The sequence below is a fragment of the Vanessa atalanta genome, chromosome 24, assembly GCF_905147765.1.
Source record: "Vanessa atalanta chromosome 24, ilVanAtal1.2, whole genome shotgun sequence".
In the NCBI taxonomy this organism is placed as follows: Eukaryota; Metazoa; Arthropoda; class Insecta; order Lepidoptera; family Nymphalidae; genus Vanessa; species Vanessa atalanta.
Genome location: NC_061894.1, coordinates 1,630,078 through 1,651,242, shown reverse-complemented (window position 1 = coordinate 1,651,242; position 21,165 = coordinate 1,630,078). Strand labels below are relative to the sequence as shown.

General features: G+C 34.0%; 1 protein-coding gene and 1 non-coding gene across 3 annotated transcripts in view; one reads left to right on the top strand and one right to left on the bottom strand.

Moving 5' to 3' along the window:
* The window catches only part of LOC125073337 (orexin/Hypocretin receptor type 1-like), a 147,698-nt gene extending 130,084 nt beyond the window's left edge, over positions 1–17,614 (top strand). For both annotated transcript variants that reach the window (XM_047684125.1, XM_047684124.1), the window contains 6 exons: positions 584–731; positions 2,054–2,195; positions 6,701–6,822; positions 12,754–12,910; positions 13,184–13,296; positions 16,509–17,614. In XM_047684125.1, the coding sequence (XP_047540081.1) occupies positions 584–731; positions 2,054–2,195; positions 6,701–6,822; positions 12,754–12,910; positions 13,184–13,296; positions 16,509–16,843 (1,017 nt within the window). In that variant the 3' untranslated portion in view covers positions 16,844–17,614. The remainder of the gene's footprint in view (positions 1–583; positions 732–2,053; positions 2,196–6,700; positions 6,823–12,753; positions 12,911–13,183; positions 13,297–16,508) is intronic.
* Trnar-ucg lies at positions 10,877–10,949 on the bottom strand. The gene has a single exon. It is a non-coding gene; the product is annotated as a tRNA-Arg (tRNA).
* Positions 17,615–21,165: the final 3,551 nt, after the last annotated feature.

Sequence of the window (21,165 nt, the reverse complement as noted above, 5' to 3'; positions counted from 1 at the left end):
CTTATAACCACTTACCATCAGGTGGCCCATTTGCTCGTCCGCATACCGATATCATAAAAAAGATTTGAGTCCAGACTAGTTGATTACCATCGAGACCAGTCTGGGAATCAAAAATTTAAGATCCATCGACATAAACCTAATAGACACAACGAGAAAAAGACAAACTTAAACTGTAATCCAAAATAATTATTCAGGCACATTAAATTGCCGAGCTCTACCAGACAATAGAATGATACACCAAAAGCAACACATAATACAATACGTATGAGGAGACTATCTATACGATATATACTATTATGAAGGCAATAAAATCTTAAATGTCTATCTATATATATATATATATATATATATCTGCAACTAAAGATGCAACATCTTTAATTTTGACGCTGATAACCTGGTTTATATTTCTTAAAGCGCCACCATTGGGTTTAGCTTTAGGTAATACAATATTCCAGAATAATTAAATAAAACTTCAGTCATTTGTATCAAATGGGATTTATATATTAAGTATCGTCGAAAGATTAACCTTTATCTATGTTTATCTTTCATTTTGAATTACCTAACATGTATTTTATTTTTACAGTCCGTATCAGTGACGGTGTCAGTGCTGACTCTGACGTTCATCTCAGTAGACCGGTGGTACGCCATTTGCTTCCCTCTCAAGTTTAAATCCACCACAAGTCGCGCGAAGACCGCAATACTTATCATCTGGGTGCTGTCTTTACTTTTCAGTAAGTAACATTATAATGTGGTATTTCTATTACTTTTTTTAAATATATTATCTCAGCGGTAGATTTAAACAAACGAAGTTTAAAGAAGAAGAAACAAAAATGTAATTGACTTATGAAAAATCTTGTGAAATATTGCGACGAAACCAGATTCGATATAACGGTCACTACTAATGCCAAGACAATAACCACAACAGATACTTGAACGTAAAATTGAAGACAACCAAGTACCGTGGTATTAATAACTGCTTGTTGAAGTTTAATGAATCCCGTATAAAAAAATGCTTATATTAATAAGCTAATATTTTTCCTCGCCCTTAAAACTACTGTCCATCTGATATCCAATGAAGAATCATTAAATATTTAAAACGCGATAAAAATAAAGAGTTGAAACAAATGTAAACTTTAAGCTCATATAAATACGACACAATTTTCAGTATACAGTTCAAGTTTCCTCTGGTTCAGGATTACAAATTAGGCACATCAAAGTAATTGACGTAAAGCGAGAAATATATTCCCTCTTCCCGCTCATTATTGCTGACAGAAACACATATAAAGTCGCCGTTTGGTTTCGCCTGAAGAAAACCTGTCATTTTCAGGTTTTCTTCACTAAAAGTGAATATATTACGAAAAATCAGCGATAAATTTGTTTGTGAAGGAAAAAATCCTGTCTCCGTGGTATTAAGGGATACACCAAAAGCCCCTTTTAGCAATTGGATTCAAACATTTCCTTCAACCGAATTTTACGCGCAATATAAAGTTATTTTAACGATTTTTTGAGACGCCTCAACTGGATTTGACATGTGACGTCAGCAATGAAGGCCTGAAATATTTGAAAGCAGATAAATATAAACGATCATTCATGCTCGTGACTGCGTTCCTGAAGATTATGATTTATTCATTTTAAAAATGTAATTTTCCAAGATATAAGATACAGATACCAGTTACAGCGGCTTTGTCCCCGATTTGTGGGGTCAGTTTGTCCTTTTTTATGACATTTTATTTCGCCCTGACTTTCGAATTTATAATATTTTTTAAATTATGAACTGCCAACAATTAACTTCATACAGTATTATCATAATCTCGTTCAATCTTCTAAAAGTTTCTTTGTAATGCGTACAGATTATGTATTAAATGAAGCACTGGATATGACATTTAGGTAAATTACTAGCTGAACCTGCGGCTTTACCCGCTCCAAATTTATAAAACCTAAATACAAAATTTCAGGTTTGTAGGTGATATAGTTTTTGTGATTTCGTGATTAATCAGTGATATTTCGCTTTTATATATATATATAGATTTTATGAATCACTTATTTCATGCAGATGTACCTGAATTCGTCGTGCTCCAAGTGCAGAAAAACATGGAGCTACGATTCGACGCGCAATACTTCATGCAATGTACGCCTACGTGGTCAGACGAAAGTGATCTTAAATGGCATATCATAAAGGCGCTTTTCCTTTACACGTAAGTAAACTACCGTCATCAAAACAAGTACTCGTTGTCGTTTTGAAAATCCAAACTTTTATGGTAATGGTAATTGTTTTAATTAAAATAGCAATCCTTTTTTATTTGATGCAAAAAGTCTATAGACATCGCGAAAGTTTGAAATAATTACACTGGCTTACTCAGTCAAAAAAATCTAGATTATCAATATTTGACAGTGGAATATTTCAACAACACCTAATACTCAGTGATACCTATCATGGTACGCCATATAACCTCATTATCACAATTATTATTTTTGTGCACGAATTAAAATAACATTCTCTTATATATTTAACGAGCAAATGTAGCATTTACTTTTTAAAACAATAATAATAATACATGGTGATCATGCTACAAAAATCTCGAAACTCATCACTCATCAAAACTCGATCGGGATATGTCAGAAATTATTTCAGAATTATAGCACTAAAACTATACCCTTATCAAAATTATATCACATTAAGAACCGAGTAAAATGCTCAAGTTGATTTTCCATTCATTACATATCAGAATTTTAGTAGGTAATATTTAGTATTATGTAACACATCTTATTTATTAAAGTTCTTAATCACGTTTTATTCATTTAAAAATTCACTAATATGGATATAAATTAGAACATGTAAATTAATAATAAAATATTTTATAATTACATAATATAATATAAAGTTTGTTTTAAACTTTTTTTGAGTAAATTATAGGTTCTGAAATTTATTCACCGAGAAGGTTTTGATTATTTATTTTTTTTTCTAAAACATATTAACGGTTAATAAAAAATGCCGAAGGGAACTAATTACACGGTCCATTAAAGCTGTATAATATAATAATTTACAATCCGCTGAATCATAACTTAAATTAAATATATTTTGAATAGTTCACGAACTAAGATTGTGTAATATAAAACTTTATTAATCACCGAATTCGAATACTTCGATCAATCAAAATTTCCAATGAAATTTCGAGTGTCCTTACAAAAGTTTATATTTAATATAATAATAGATGTTCTGAGCCGTTAAATTAGACTATTACTCAACATATTATAACCGACATGATCCAGTGGAAAAATGGAAGTTTACTGGTTCGAACCCGGGCAAGCGCTAAGTGTTTATGTCCTTAAATTGTGTTTGTATGTTAAATTTCGTGAAGAAGGCACGAGATTTTGTAGCATGCAGCGTAAGGGCAGAAAGTCCAAACTTTCGGAAGAAACTTTAGGGCTAATGAAGAAACGACGTGAAAACCCACCTGTCACTTCGTCCGAGAAACGGCAACTAAACCAAGAGATCAGCAAGCGCGTACGACACGACCTCCGGTGCTCCAATACTCTTACGATTGAAAGAGCCATCGAGCAGAATCGGAGTTCTAAGGTGTTCGTACAATCTCTTGGAAGAAGCCACCTGACGAAGTTGACCACAGCAAGTGGAGAAGTCGTTTCTTCCAAGCCGGCAGTTCTTTCGGCAGTAGAGGACTTCTACGGCCGGTTACACGCATCGCATGCATCTCGACCTGATCCCGGAAATGAGGATCCTAGAGCTACATTAACACGCTTTTTCACCGAAGACCTGCCAGAAGTCAGTATTGGCGAAATCGAGATTGCTCTTAAACAGCTTAAAAATGGAAAAGCCCCTGGAGAGGACGGCGTTACAACAGAGCTATTCAAAGCTGGAGGTAAACCCGTACTGAGGGAGCTCCAGAAGCTTTATAACTCTGTCCTCTTCGAATGGAGAACTCCGGAGGCGTGGAGTAGAAGTGTGGTCGTCCTGTTCTTCAAAAAGGGAGACAAGACCCTGCTGAAGAACTATCGACCCATATCCCTAATGAGGCACATCCATAAGCTGTTTTCAAGAGTGATCACGAACCGTCTTGCGCGAAGATTTGACGAATTCCAACCCCCGGAACAGGCCGGATTTCGGAGCGGATACGGCACCATAGACCACATCCATACAGTGCGGCAGATTATACAGAAGTCCCATGAGTGTAATCGGCCCCTGTGTCTTGCATTCGTGGACTGTGAGAAGGCCTTTGACTCGGTTGAAATCTGGGCTATTCTGGAGTCCCTGCAGCGTTGCCAAGTTGATTCGCGATACATCCAAGTGATGAGATGTCTCTACAAGGCCGCCACCATGTCCGTCCAAGTATAGAGTCGGCAAACGAATCCCATACCATTGCATCGAGGAGTGAGACAAGGGGACGTTATTTCCCCCAAATTGTTCACTAATGCAATGGAGGACATGTTCAAGACGCTGAAATGGCGAGTACATCACTCACTTGAGATTCGCAGACGACATCGTCATCATGGCAGAAACGCTGCAGGACCTACAACAGATGCTGAATGAGCTGGCTGATTCTTCTATGCGCATCGGCCTACGGATGAACTTAGATAAAACCAAGGTCATGTTCAATGAACATGTTCTACCGGAACTGATTGCGATACACGGTACCGTCCTCGAAGTTGTTCAAAAATATGTCTACCTCGGGCAGACATTGCGATTAGGTAGAAACAACTTTGAGGATGATTTGAATAGAAGAATTCAGCTAGGTTGGGCAGCATTTGGGAAGTTACGACGAATCTTAACATCGTCGATCCCACAGTGCCTTAAGACGAAAGTCTTCAACCAGTGCGTCCTACCCGTCATGACATACGGAACCGAAACGTGGACACTCACGACAAAGCTGGTCCACCGGGTTAAAGTCGCTCAGCGTACTATGGAAAGGGCTATGCTCGGAGTATCTCTGAGGGATCGCATCATAAATGAGGTGATTCGTCAGAGAACCAAGGTCATCGACATAGCCCACCGGATTAGTAAGCTGAAGTGACAGTGGGCTGGCCATATTTGTCGAAGAACCGATAACCCTTGGGGAAAACGTGTTCTAGAGTGGAGACCACGTCTCGGCAAACGTAGTGTAGGACGTCCTCAGGCACGGTAGAGTGACGATTTGCGCAAGACGGCTGGCAGGAGCTGGATGCGAGTCTCCAAAGAAAGATCACAGTGGCGTGCATTTGGAGAGGCCTATGTCCAGCAGTGGACGAATGCGGGCTGATGTGTTTGTGAGGATTGCAAAAGCAAGCAATCCATTGTATGACAGATGCGAGGATATTATTCATTTTGTCAATATACTTTAATATCATCTTAACTTCTCACTATGTTCAATTATTTACAAGCAATTACGATATGGATTTTCAAAAGTCAACATTATGATATATCTACACACGCTCGACTAACTTATTAAATATTGGTGAAAATTATTGTTAAAGTTAAATTTAATAAATAGGGAGAATTGATTTTTTTTTCTGGCACACCACTTTTTTTTTCAACACATCGTCAAATAATTTCTAATCGAATCAAATAGAGTCGAACTCATTCAATTATTTCAGTCAATTTCATGTTAAAATTCGAACACAAAATAATCATCTTTGTGAATCTTAATCAGGAACAGTCCTTTGGTATAATATTTATTCTTTCTCGAAAAATCTTTTGTTTCAATAGATATATAATTTCGACATCAAAAGCTACTTTCAAAATGAACACTGCCGTGGGCCGTCTCGAATAAACGTCAATTACAAATATCTATTTATTTTGGGCATTACCTTTAAGAATTACTTTCAAACCTTATTAAGTAAGGGTATTCCTCGCTTTTTCCTTGAATGATTTCCGTAGATTTCACCTAAATTATTTCACGAAGTATACATTGTTATAAGTGAGAATGACGCGCCCTTATTCAAAATAAAAACTCAAGAATCTGAATGTTGTATCTATGAAGTTATTCTGTAAAAAAAAAAGTCGAATATGATCGTTGACTACGATTGTGAAATGTCAGTACAATATATGACATTGAGTAATATTAATTAATTATAGCATTTAATAACCATTTTCGAGCCGAGATGGCCCAGTGGTTAGAACGCGTTCATCTTAACCGATGATTTCGGGTTCGAACCCAGGCAGGCACCACTGAATTTTCATGTGCTTAATTTGTGTTTATAATTCATCTCGTGCTCGGCGGTGAAGGAAAACATCGTGAGGAAACCTGCATGTGTCAAATTTCAACGAAATTCTGCCACATGTGTATTCCACCAACCCGTATTGGAGCAGCGGGGTGGAATATGCTCCAAACCTTCTCCTCAAAGGGAGAGGAAGCCTTAACCCAGCAGTGGGAAATTTACAGGCTGCTAATATATAGATACATTTAAAGAATACATGTATACATTAGTTGTCAATACTTCTTGAGTGAAATTCGAAGTGAGTTCTTACTAAAAAAAATGTTGAGACATAACTGTAAAAGCGATCAACTGGTGTAATTAATCGAAACGCAAGTACAGTTTACCTTCTTAAAGGAATCTCCTTTAAGAAGGTAAACTGTACTTGCGGCGGATCAAATATCATAATGGTCGTAACATTGAAACCCAATACTCTCTCGTCATTGTTAATTACTCTCACATTTCAATCTAATTATACCGTTCGATAAGTGTATCAAATGTTTTTGTTATGCAGGTTCCCTCTTCTCCTGATGATGATTGCCTATTGTCAGATCGTCAGAGTTCTTTGGAGGTCGGACAATATTCCTGGACACACTGAATCTCATACACTTTGTCCGGCCAGTGGACAAAATAATTGTAAGTAATAACAAATAAATTGCTCATTTCTTCTGACAGTTCGTTCTCGATGGCAAAACTAAGCGCTAGATATTAAAATGCTTAGCAAAGTTAGATAAGATAATCTTAGAGAATATTGAACGCCAATTGGCTTATTATTACGTCATCTGCCACCGACCAATCAGCTTTCAGATTAAAGTCAAGTTTATTCTGACTTTGACGTGTCAAAAACTAGATTAAATCTATAATCTTTTACATAAATTTCTTTTGTATAAACTTCATCCAGGTCAGAATTGTCAAACAAATATAAAAGTGGTTAGCTATGATACATTTTTTCAGTTGTTTTACACTAGAAAGAAATACGGCTATGATTATAAAGCAAAACGAAAAAGTTTGCAGAAAAAGTGATGCAAAAATAGCAAATATTAAACGAAAAAATTCCCGGTAGTGTGAAGTCAAAAAAGCGGTCTTCAATTACTCAATTTCGTTGCTTCACTATAATGTACCGCGTACTCTGTATCCTGTATGGAAATCAACGACTATGAACTTCACGATTATTTAAGATTTATATCATTACTAGCAAATGCGTTGCTATTCCTATGTTGTACGTTGAATGATATTGTATTTATTATAATGCTTAGCCCAAAACCTCTGAAACACGTTGAATAAGAGGATACAAATTTTATTTTAGATCCAATATTTTCAGCAGTTTCTTTGTGAGACACGGTCAAAACAAGAGCGATATATTTATAGATTTTAATATTATTTTTTGAGTAATTTAAAAGTAAATTTAACGTTAATTATGTTTCAAGAGTGACTAGAAAAAATAAATTAAGTTAATCATTATGTTAAAATAAATTATGTTAAAAAGTTAATTATGGTTATCCAGTGTAGCTTAAAGAATATTTATTGACATAAAATATATGATAAAAAGCGAAGACTGGCGCGTGGCTTTGAGGTTAAAAATACTTTATTTGAAAGTCGAGGGTTCCTGTCAAGCACCACTGTATTTTTAAAGTGCGAAAATTGTGTTTACAATTCATCTCGCACTCGGCGAATGAAGACATCGTGAGGAAACCTTCACGTATCGAAATAGATTCTTACGCGTGTTTTTTTATGGTTTAGGTAGGCGGACGAAAAAATGCTCCAACTTATGGTTACTTGCTAATGCGCCACCGACCTTGAAAACTAAGATGTTATGCCATATGACGCACTCACCCTTCAAATCGCAACACACAAATACTAAGTATTGTTGCTTAGTGGTAGAATATATGCTGAGTGGGTGGTACCACCCACTTAGATTACTTTGACCTAGGGTTTTATTAACAAGCAGTCTTTGGCCGGCTGTGAGATATATGTCGACTGTTACTTGAGTTTGTTTACAAGATCAACGTCCTGTTAGATTGCATTTGGCTTGATGCGAGCTACGTAGAGAGTCGATACAAAACTATTGTTACTAAATTTAGTTACCAAACATTTTCACAAAACCAATTATTAGAGATCACTACTGGTGGTGACAAAAAAGTATGGAGTTAGATTCGTTGATTTCCATGCGGGATAATAATAATTCAATTATTTTATTTAATAATATATACAACTGATTCTAAAGAGAACCAACTACACCGGTTCTTCTCGGTAGAATCAACATTCCGAACGGGTGGTACCTTTAATGACGATTCAAAAGTGCTTGCCAGAACCTGCTTGAATAAAGTATATTTTGATTTTATTTTATTTCTAGTATTACAGTAGACAGTTCCTGTACTGATATTTCTCACTTTGGTAGTATTATTCTGCCATTTTCAACTATTCCTTATTTACTCGGAGATTTCGACAAAATTGAATCTGGTTTGTTCACGAGCTGACTGCTCGTTATCGTGATAGCTGATTCGGTTCGTGACGAAATAAATCAAATAGTGTGATCGCATTTAAATTTCGAATAAAATGTATTTTCACGGACATTTTTCGTACAGAGATTTACATATTTATTTAAGGGGCTGGACGTCAGATGCTAGGTATAAAAAGCCAATCTTTCCATGGCGTTCATTGCTTCATAACAAATTTCATCAAATTCTGTTTATAGGTTTATCAGTGAAAAGTGCAATAGAGAGACAGACGGAGTAACTTTCACTTTATACTATTTTATATCCAATCATATTATTTTTTATTTTATACTATAATACCATACCAATCATTAAAATACTATAGATATTTTAATGAATGGTGTTATGATCAATTTTATTATTAAGTTTCATATGTTACCTGAACCAGCGTAATCACAGGCACAAGGGACATAACATCTTAGTTACCAAGGTTGGTGGCGCATTGGCGATGTAAGCAATGGTTAATATTTCTTACAGCGCCTTTGTCTATGGGCTCGACCGCCAACCAATCCCATAAAAAAACCTGTTTTATTAAACTTTACATATAGCCGTTACAAACTCTCACTGTCAATAGCCTGTGTCCTTCCTGTGGCTGAATTGATCTCCATACAAAGTTTAATCTAAATCGGTTCAGCGTTTTACGCGTGAAATGGCAACATACGGAGTTACTTTCGCATTTATAATATTAGTACAGATATAAATTTAGTATAATCTTTATCTCCCCTCTTTTTATTTTATTGCTGTATATATTCTGCAACTTCTGACCCTTAACATTAATGTTATATCGGAAACCATCATTGGTTAAATTAATTGCAATAACAGTTTGTTACCAAAATAAGATTAAAATATACATTTTTATAATCCCTTTAGCTGCTTATCAGTAATGTCATGAAATTATTCAAATAACTCAAGTTAATCCAATCAAATTTGATACGGCAATTATTGGCCTTAAGACTGTGACTAGTAAAAATAAGCCCCTTCATAAAACAAATGTCTCCAGTGCCTCTTATAAATTACCCAATTAAAAACCAGCCCAGCTTGTGAACGCGATACTCGCTTAATAAAGGCAGTATGTGTTAATTATGCAATTAATTACAAACTTTCAAAAAAAATTTAATCTTAGTTTGATTATATTCTTTGTTTACTTGGTGATACTTCGGTTTGAAGTGTGAGTGAGCCATTGGAAATGCTGGCACTTATCTTAGTTCTAAATGTTGGTGCTGCATTAATGTTGTAGGGACTGGTTAATATTTCAATTTCTACCAAGGGGCAATGCACTTCCTATCACATGGCTTAAATGCTAAACCCCTCTAAGTATATTATGAAAAAAAAAAAACATAACGTGATTTTAATGTTGTTGTCAACTTTCCTCTAAAATAATTTAAATAGGGATGAATGTAAATTAGAATGAGGGGAAGGCAAGGAAACCTGCATGTGTCTAATATCAACGAAACTCTGCCACATTTGTATTCCACCAACCCGCATTGGAGCAGCGTGGTCAGCAGGAGAATGATTGGAGCATATCCCATGCTCCAAATATTCTCCTCAAAGGGAGAGGAGGCCTTAGCCGAACGGTGAAAAATTTACATGCTGTTAATGTAATGTAAAGCCGCGAGATATGCTAGTCGCTTTATACTTTTTTATAGATTATCTGTTGTGTGTAATCACTTGGAATATTAATATACCAGCTGCCAGTAGTAGATTCACACACAATGCAATAAGGATCTATATGAAACATAGCTAGAAGAACAAACATAAAAGCCCTTGTTTTTTCCGCCTATGAAAGTTGAAATTCTCGACTTTTCTTTGCCTTCCTCTTGAATCACTCTTTTCATTGATGGCGACCGCATTAAAATCCGTTGCGTACTTTAAAAGGTTCAAGCTTACAGATGGCGGGAAGCGACTTTGTTTTATACTATGTTAGGTTGTTTTTTCATTACCACATTTACCACCAACACAACCACTCCACCCCTAATTGGCGGCGTCAAATTCAAAAAGATAGATTAAAATCAAATATGGTATACCTGCGATTATTATGTTCTATTTCACAAAACTGAAGTTTATTTTTTTAAATATAAAATTAAAAAAATAGCGTTCAAACTAAAATAGAAATTAAAATAATATTCTTATAATATATTTATTATTCCGAAATATTGTATACAAATTAATGTATCTCCCGAGTAAAATATATATTTCGACCGTGACAGGACTCGAACCTGCAATCTTCGGATCCGAAGTCCGACGCCTTATCCATTAGGCCACACGGTCGCCTGATAAGAGAGTCTAAATAACGGTACAGATGTAGGAAACAAATTTAAAATAAGAATTTATTTATTATACTTTACAAAATATTAACTGAGTATTTTTATAACAATATCATCTCTTAAATTAATACAAAAAAAAAATTTTGAATCTATTCACACAAATGATAAAGAAAATGATTAGCAAAAAAAAAAAATTTTTAGAAATGTACAACTACTGTATGGACAAAAGCCTACTCTTTGCTTAAGGATAATGTGAGAGCTTAGTCTACACGTCCCTTTAACGCAAGTTGTAGTGTAGTTCATTGTCTGTTTAAGCATATTCGAATAAGGCTTGTTTTAAACGAAAAGTATTACTGCCCGAGATAGTTAAAAGATAAAAAAACATTTTCAAAGTCAAAATAACTCAGTATTCTGTATTAATATAATTAAATTTTTGCTTAACTATTGTTTTGAATTGAATATATTTTGTTCATAAATACAAACGATATCAATATATTATAATTGTTTATGCAAATTATATTTATAAGATATAAATCGACCCTTAATGGCAAGAATTAGTGTACGGAGATATTACATAAAAACCGCGAATTCGGATCTAGAAAAGCATTATATCGTCATTGAAAAGAAGACGCTTACGCGCCAAATTGGTGCTTTCCGATAGAGGTTCACTAACTTAACTTGAACCTTATTCATACCAATGATGATATGTTTTTCATTTACTATGAACTTATTGTTATTTTTTAGAATATATTTATTAATTTTCTGATATATTTTATTTGGCTAAGTTCCATTCATATTGTGATTTATAAAAAGGAGAATTCAGTAGCTATTAAAACAACATTATGTCAAGTAGGTAGATGGTAAGTTACGTTATAAAAATAAGTATGTATTAACATATATAATTGTATTTAACTAATATGACTGTATTTTTACATGTAGAAAAAGAGTAACTACTGAGTTTCTTGCCGGTTCTTTTCGGTAGAATCTACATTCCGAACCGGTGATAGCTTTCCTTAAAATAGTTTGTTAAATGACGATTCAAAAGTGCTTGTGCCTACTTGAATAAAGTGTATTTTGATTTTTAACTGAGAATTTTTCGATAGGAAAACCCTTTAAAATGTTATCGCCCCGACCTTGGGTTTGATAACAAGACCTCGGGATCTGCGGCCTTATATCTAACCAATAAACCAACGAGGCAGTCCAGTTTACGTTACGTTATAAGTGTTATGCATATCTGTAATTGGTACATGTATTAGACGAATGTTACTTAATTTTTTGCAATTGACAAGTGTTTATTAAAATTATTAAAACTATTTAACTATAGTGTACATATGATTACACTTCTCTTTGATATAGACACGATATCCGCTTATTGACGACCTCCGTGGTCGAGTAGTGTGTACACCGGTTTTCATGGGTACGCCACTCCGAGATCCCGGGTTTGATTCCCGGCTGAGGCGATGTAGAAAAAGTTCATCAGTTTTCTATATTGGGTAGGGTGTTTTTGGTACCGTCGTTACTTCTGATTTTCCATAACACTTTAGTTACTTACATTGGGATCAGAGTAATGTATGTGATGTTGTCCAATATTTATTTATTTATTATTAAGTATTAGCGTCTAGCCTATGACAAGCAACAGATACCAAACTGACTACTTCTTTTTTTAAATGTTTAAAAAAATTGTATTATGTGTGTGCTTGTCTCAAATAAATAAATTGTGCTAGCAGCTTTGTTCCAAATTCGTTTTATTAATTAGTAGTTGGTTATATGTTTGTTTATTTGACTATACGATGTCCAACATTGTCCAGGGTTGGCTGCCAACAGACGGACTACTCCATCAATCCACGCCAACGCTTCCACCGAGGGCCAACTTCGTTCCCGACGGAAGGCCGCAAAAATGCTTGTAGCTGTTGTGATCATGTTCGCAGTCTGCTATTTTCCAGTTCACCTGCTTTCTGTTCTGAGGTATTTGTATAGACATTAAACAATTCAAAACTTATCTCAAAAGCACGCACACAAACACACACACACACACACACACGACTCAAAGGGAGAGGAGCTTAACTGCCAATTTCAAAACTCATGACTGCTACTGAATATATCTTGATAAAATACTTAATAACATTTAGTAGCCTAACCCGGGCTTTGAACCCTCGGGTTCTACAGCCTTATAAGTCAATACAAGATAGTAAATGTTGTGTTTACTTAAATTATATAAAAACTTTTTACTCGTAACAGGGTCGCCTATGAAGTGAAGCAATCCGAAATAATGACCTGCATAGCTTTGATCTCACACGTGATGTGCTACGCCAACTCCGCCGTAAATCCTCTCATCTACAACTTCATGAGTGGTAAGAATCCCCCCCCCCCATTTTCTATTCATTCGTAGCTCATTGACTATTAATTCTGTTGTATTGTTTGTGTTGTTTGAATCGATCTTGTTGCATAATATGTGGACCTGGACCAAAAGTACCGGTTATTACCGGTTATTATTACCGGTATTACCGGTAATTCACCGTTATTAGATAGTTTTGTTAATTTTTTGCTTTTTACATAAAACATAAAGATAGTTACGTAATTTCGTTGTTTAGAATTTTACATCAAAATATTTCTTTACTATATGTCTAATATTAATTATTTTCTTAGAGAACAAAGATACACAAGCTCGAGGTTACTAATCTTATAACAGTCTCACTCTGTCGCAGGCTTCACAACCATAACAGCTAACCACTGTGATTCTGTAATAATTCACTTCGTAGCTCACTTATTAAATGTTATCAACCAACTTATAATACGCCATTATGATTCGTATATCCTTTAAATTTTATAGTTATTGTAGTCACATTCTCACACTTCACGTTCGTGTTCTGCGGTGAGTTTCGAGTTTCTTCTCACAGAATACCACTATAGCAGTTAATTGTTACAGAATTCGTATAACAGTCGCTATTATGACAAATAATGAATCCATGTTCAAGTTCGGAGCGAATCATAGTAAGATTTGTGACCTTCTCTAAAAGCTGTATTCCGTATTTTTATGTCAACCAGCTGGTGTATTGAGAACCGTAAAAAATAACAATAGCCATAAAAAATATCTTTCGTGGTTTCTTACAACCGATTTCCAATATTTTGCGTATAAAAATCTAGTATTATTATCGAGTAAAATGCACTTGAAAGTTATCGAAGAGAAACACAATCCGTAACAATCTATACTTAGCCATAATCATTCTACAGACAAACGAACAATGGCTAATGATTATAGAATGGCAATTTCACTGCTGTTCTGTATGGAAACCTGTCAATGATAAAACTATTTCAAGCAGATCTATAGTTTACAAATTAGAAATTGTCTATGTCCAAAAAATTACGTCAATATATCTATACAATTTCCATTCGTTTTCGACTTTTCCACCAACGATATTTTCAATCGCTATGTAGTCTGTAAGCTTATCTAAGCCCGCAGTTCCATTTCGTTTGTTCGTTCTCAAACATCTATAAAAAACTGTAGTGTTTTTCTTTATAAACGAGTTCATTTATTTTTATTGATTCGTTGTTGATGGATCAAATGGTTCTACACTATATAGATACCCAATAACGAATATAGACAGTGCGATTCAGAAAAGTGTCAATCTCAATCAGCGCCATCTATCGCAACCGGGCTGTAGCTTTCATAATTATACGCTTATATTTTAATCTTTGTTTTCCAAACTAGATAGAGGCCAATAAAAGTAATTTATAACTACTTGACATATTGACATATGTAGCTATTAATTTCGCTTTTATATTATCGTCATAATATCACAAGTGTCGTAGCCATTAATTTTGTATTTCATTGATATTTTTTTAAAGCTTCACATTAAAAATATTAATAAAAAAATTAAAAAAAACACATCCATTATCTAATATATTATAACGAAAACAATCTGAGAAGGTTGATCTTGACTAAGTATGTCTTAGGTATGTATAGTATATTTAATTTTGTTCTATAACATATTTATTTCACTGGTGGTAGGGTCTTATATAAGCTCATCTAGGTAGGTAGCATCTCATCATATATACAGCAATACTTAGTATTATTATATTCGGGATTGGAGGTTTAGTGAGCTAGTGAAACTGCAGGCGCAAGGGACATAACATCTCCCAAGGTTGGTGGCGCATTGGTGTGATGTAAACAGTGGTTGATATTTTTCTCAGCACCAATGTCTATGGATGGTCGTGACCACTGTGACACACGTCGTCTTGTGGTCATTTTGCTAGTCCGCCTACCTATCACATATATATATGAAAAAAACATTTAACAAATAAAAGCGTAGAAAGCTAAATAAAATGTTATATATATTTTAAAAAATGTGTCGCTTAAAATTTTACAAAAAAAAATGCCTTAATGGGAACAGCGTTTTTCACGTTAAAATATAATAATAGATAGAAAAAACAAAAGAAAGACATATTTTTATATAACACTAGTTAGAAGCCGTCGCTTTGTAAAATGTTTTGTAAGCAATTATCCAATACTAGTGTACATTATAGAAACTTAGGGCTTTGTGCTAGCACATCTGGATGGGTACCGCCCACTCATCAATACTTTATATGTTTGTGTTCCGGTCTGATGGGTCAACCAGTGTAACTAGAGGCACAAGGGACATAACATCTTAGCTCCCAAGACGCATTGGCGATGTAAGCCATCTTTAATCACAGTGCTGATGTCTATGAGACGTGATGAACTTATCATCAGGTGACCCATTTCCCCGTCCGCCTACCTACACAAAAAAGACTCAAACAGATCCTCAAATGTGTTAACAATAACTGTATTAAGTTTTAACTGAAATTAGATAATAACGCTTGTAGGACAAACATACAAACAATCATTTATATTTATATAGATAAGCTCAAGACTTCGCTTAACTTATAATAATGGGACGCAGTTAATTTTTTATTCTCTCGAAACTCATTCGTTTCTCATGAAACAGTATACCAAAAATTCTATTTATTGCATAATCTTGATACAAGTTAAAACACCGAGCATTTTAAACTAAATCGTTTAAAAAACATTCAAATTATTTTGTTAACACAAACAGGCGTAAAGAGTTTTTAAACATGCCTTTGTACGAAAATAATTTTTAAGTTGAGAGTTCTTTGTTTAACAATTCGTGTTCTTTTTCGTTATAAATACGTCACAGAAATATTTTGCTTGCAGGATTCCCAGGCTTTTCAGGTCAGTGTTTTCAACCCCAGACGGTTTGGTTATTAAAAATTAGCTTTGCCGACAGTTTTATTTGATCGGGAACTGCATGCATTTATTTTTGTTATGTATCACCATACTTTGTACACCTGCATGGCATTTATCCACCTTGTGATTAAATACACCACAAATTACGATTCTGATTGAAATCGATACACTTTTATTTGTCCAATGAGCAATTGTATAAACAAACACTCTAAGAACTATATGTTTTAAAAGTTGCTATTTTTAATAATGGTCATTTTGTATTTTTTCCAATTTTCCGTAAGATGTTTATGAAAGATGTGCTTAAGGCCACCATTTTGTTAACGGTAGATTTTGTTACAGGCAAATTCCGTCGAGAATTCCACAGATCGTACTTCAAATGTTTTTGCTGCTGCCACACTTCACCTACACCAGAACAGAACGGTACTTCCTTCGCACCGATAGGTAGCTCGCGAGCTGGCACCACCAGGACTGTTGTCAGACGGAACGACTCTTGCGTCAGTTACAGATTGACCCACCTCTCCCCCTCAAACCACAACAGCATAAAACGAGACATCGGAAGGAATACGAACACGTCATTCATCGAACACTTGAACGGAAACCGAAGACTTAAAGGTCGTGATGATTCCATTAGTGAATCTGCTCGTTTTACCCTAACCACGGACATCAGGGATTGACATTTAGGCAGGGACCTTCTCGTTTACACAGATAGAAACCGCGACATCGGCTACATAGCCAGAAGTACGAACAGCATTGATTGTAAACCTTACTACGACTGTTTCAAAGGTCAAGGACCGAGTGGTTGCAATGCCAAGGTTTCCGAGAAAATAGAAATAGAAAGGCACAGTGACACATACGCTGATTATCGTGAATGTGATAACGAACTGAGAGAACTTTACAATGTTGACGAAACGAAAAACGGGTTTAAATTTAAATTTAATCGTAGTTTAAATAGTCAGATCACAAACAAGAGGAAACTTAATATGGTATTTTAAAAAGTATCAAGATTTTTTTTATGACAGGATTTAATTATGTAAATATTATCTGTAAATTTAATAACTTAATCAGCACTTTAATTGCTGTTATATCGTATAAAAATAATGATTATCCTGTATAGATATAGGTCTTTGCTTATTGAATTAAAAATATATATATATATTAATGATAATCATGACAAGACATGGCAAATACATATAATCATGTTGAAAAGTTTATATAATTGAACGCGCTAGATAAAATTAAAATATTTCGTTTCAAATATAGTTTTGAAACGCAAGGCATATAGCGATACAAATATATTAAGCTCAACTATCAATAATATATTTTTTATATCAATAAAATAAAACTTTATGAATATTTCATCATATCTGTAATAGATAAAACGGCGCCATATTTACAAAAAAAAAAACAATCGACGATTTTTATATATGTTTTCTAAAACCAAATAAATCTTTCATTAATTAAACAAATAATCCCTTTAATCGTTTTAATAATGTCAATTATTAAAAATATATTTTGCATTTGCGAGGATACCTTTAAATAATATGTAAGCATATAATTATATTATGTAGCGTTTATTGGGTAGTAGTTACAAGTCCGGCCGTTGATTGATTAAGTACTTGACATCTGTCATCTGTTACCTGTCAATGTCAAACTCAAAATCTTTAATTAATATATACTATACCCTATTTTACCCTCATAATCAAAAGAGTAACGATGAACGTCAGATTAACTGATTACGTACATACGTAGTTTGCTATATTATGCACTACGGATAGTTCTTGATGATATATATTTAAATATAGCCCAACACTTTTCCATTTCACTACTTATACCTTTTATTTTTCGCCAATCCATAACGAATATAATAAGATTTTATAAGCTCTCGAACGATGATATCGCTTCAGTTTTATGTCAAATTTGGCCTTTGTCCTCTTGTGGTTAAAACGGACTATAAAATCGTTGCTCGCTTACTGGCTGTCAAAGAATATACCACCATTTAGAAACGAATACCTCAGATCTAAGTTTAAAAAGACATTAACGTGACAGCGCAGTACAGTTTAAAACAATTTACATTCGTTATATAGTAAGGTTTGAAAATGTTTATTATTCCAAAAGAATGTTACAAACATTCACTTTAAGGAACTTACCGGTTAGTTTATAAATAATCCTAATATAGATAGTTCAGTTTCCTTTATAAGATGGTGGCAACAATAACATATTTTTCTAAAGTGGGTAGTTTTATTTTACATTGAAGCGCTAGCATAACAAACTAAGTACCAACGTAATAAGAGAAAACGAAAAGATGCGTCACATAGTGGTAGTCCATCTATCGATTTTTGGATACTGTTATTCAATACATAATATAAAGGTACATTACCTTTATATCACGTATTGATTAACAGACACAATGTAATAACAATTAACAATGATTTAGATTCATTTAATGACTATGACCAAACAGTGTTTAAAAATCCCGCGTGAATTAAAATAATAACAAAATTCTTCGTTATATAAAACCGTATCATGTAGAAAGAGAGAGAGAGAAAATGTTACCTGAAGGACTTAACGTTCCAAAAGTTTAGTTAATTTATTTATTTAACGACAACATTTTTACTATAAATTCGCCATCCTTCAATGATATTATGTCGGGAACTCAATCAATCAGCGGCTGGACATAAGTAATGACTTTACACCGATATTATTAACTAGCGACCCGCCCGGCTTGGCACTGGTGCTTCTTAATTAAAGAATATTTAAAATGTTGAGTCATTTTCAAGTTTATCTTAACTCTGTAACATATATAAAAATAGTATAAATGAACATTTACTCAGAACATTACTACATTTCTTTTAGCGTTGCGTTGAAGATTTTTGGTAATTTCGTCGTGGTTAATCAATTATCGTTATATTAGTTCCAAGTCGTCGTATATACAACTCTAGTACCAATTTGAAACTGAAACAATTACGTAACGTTATTAGTAACGTTACTAATATATTATTATTACACGTTAAATACAGCAGATGCGAAAAGACGTTAATTTTTTTTTATAAAACCTAAGAGAGTCATCACTTTTTATAACCTGCTATTGAAAACTTTTTACATATGACCTTTTCCTAAAATTATATGTTGTTTTAAAACCTTATAGCAATCGTTATGTTTAATTATTCCATATTATGTCCAATCCCATTAAGGCGGTTGTATTTCATTTTCAAAACAAAGCAATCATATCTCTTTATGATCTGTTTTATTATATTTGTGTCTGTTTCCCTTGTGCTATTTTATTTGGACTAATAATGGTTTAATCAAAGGGAAAAACTGTCGTAGGATTTCTGCTGTTTTTTTTTATATTATTTGCAACGCTTTTGCGTTTTACGTACACAAGTACGTTACAAATAAAAAGTTGATGTTATGATGTTCGCTTGATCGAGCACGAGCATCATTAGATTTTGAAAACAAGTCTTCGTTTATAAGTAAAAACATACGGTACCTATAATCTGCGCGTCTGGACGAAGACACGCGCGTCAACTAGTTCAATATAAATCCTAATTCCAACAAAAACTATTCAATCATAACGCCATTAGCTAATGGTATATATTCAATTATGAATCACCCATCACACGTCGCCGTTTATTTTAACCCCAAGCGAGAGAGAGACAAGAGATCCCGTAATATAATACGTTATAATTAATTGTTTGTAAACGACACACTGAAGTTCACAGGAAATGGCCTGTTTACACAAAACGCATTCAATGTCGGTAAACATATGTGCAATAAAACGGTCTATAAATATTTTTAGGTTTGTTACGTTACGGGACTCAATTTTTAGTCCGAACTACTCACTCCGAGCCACCAATTAGTGACGCTTATGATTTGATTAAGATTACAAACAATTAGTAACGTTTTAAAACGAAACTATATACTTTTGATTATATTTTAAATTATAGATTGAGGTGAGCGAATCAATTAAATTTATTATGAAAATTTCCAGTCAAAGTTATTACCGGTACGTAAATTGGATCTCAATGGAAGGAATAGAAAAAAAACTACAGTCATTCTTTCTTTTTTTAAATGTCAATATCGAATTGTATAAACGTCGTTGCGCCTGCAAAAGTCGCTATGTGTTTTTTTTTTCTTTGTTTTAGAGCTATTAGCAAAAAGCGTTGCTTACGTAAATCAAAGATTTGTTTATCTTTATTCCTTATTCGATTCGAATAGTCTCTATAAATGCATGTACACGATATCGAACAACTAACAATTTTCATGTATTTTTATTTTGATACATAGTTGAATTGATGAATAGTTTTTAATAACAAGTTGAAATTATTTAGAGCCCGTTGAACTATAAGTAGTACTTTCATTCAAAATTATTATTTCTTTATCCGGAAATTGTTAACGGAAGAACTATTTTGTTAAAATGAAAATTTTCTCTGTTCATGTTACAGTATTGATATTAAATGTCAAGCTACCTTGAATCTACAATGTAGGTTAATAAATAGGTTGTCATTTTTACGTCAAATAAAACTACAGCCCTGAAATATCAGCAAGAGACTTGATACAAGATATTGACTATCATTTTCCACCCGAATTGGAGCAGCGCGGTGGAATATGCTCCAAACCTTCTCCAAACCTTCTCAAAGGGAAAGGAGATCTTAGCCCAGCAGTGGGAAGTTTACAGGTTGCTAAGGTAATGAGTAACATTAAATGTTAAAGAACACATCAAAATAGAGTATCACCTTGAGTCGATTTTCGAGTTCTTACAGAATAGTATCAACATAGTTTAGAGGGATTAATTTATTTTTATTTCTAGTCTCAGAATATTGAGCGCGTGCAACATTATAGTGAAGCGACGGAAGCGAAGACAATTCCCTGTACTGCTGTCAATTTAGTCTTATTAGCAAAAGCACTACCGGAATTTTATATTAGCTTTTCTTACTTCACGTTTATGATCCGCGCGCTCCGTTTGGCTCCGGTTAAATTCTATAACCGATAGATCTAT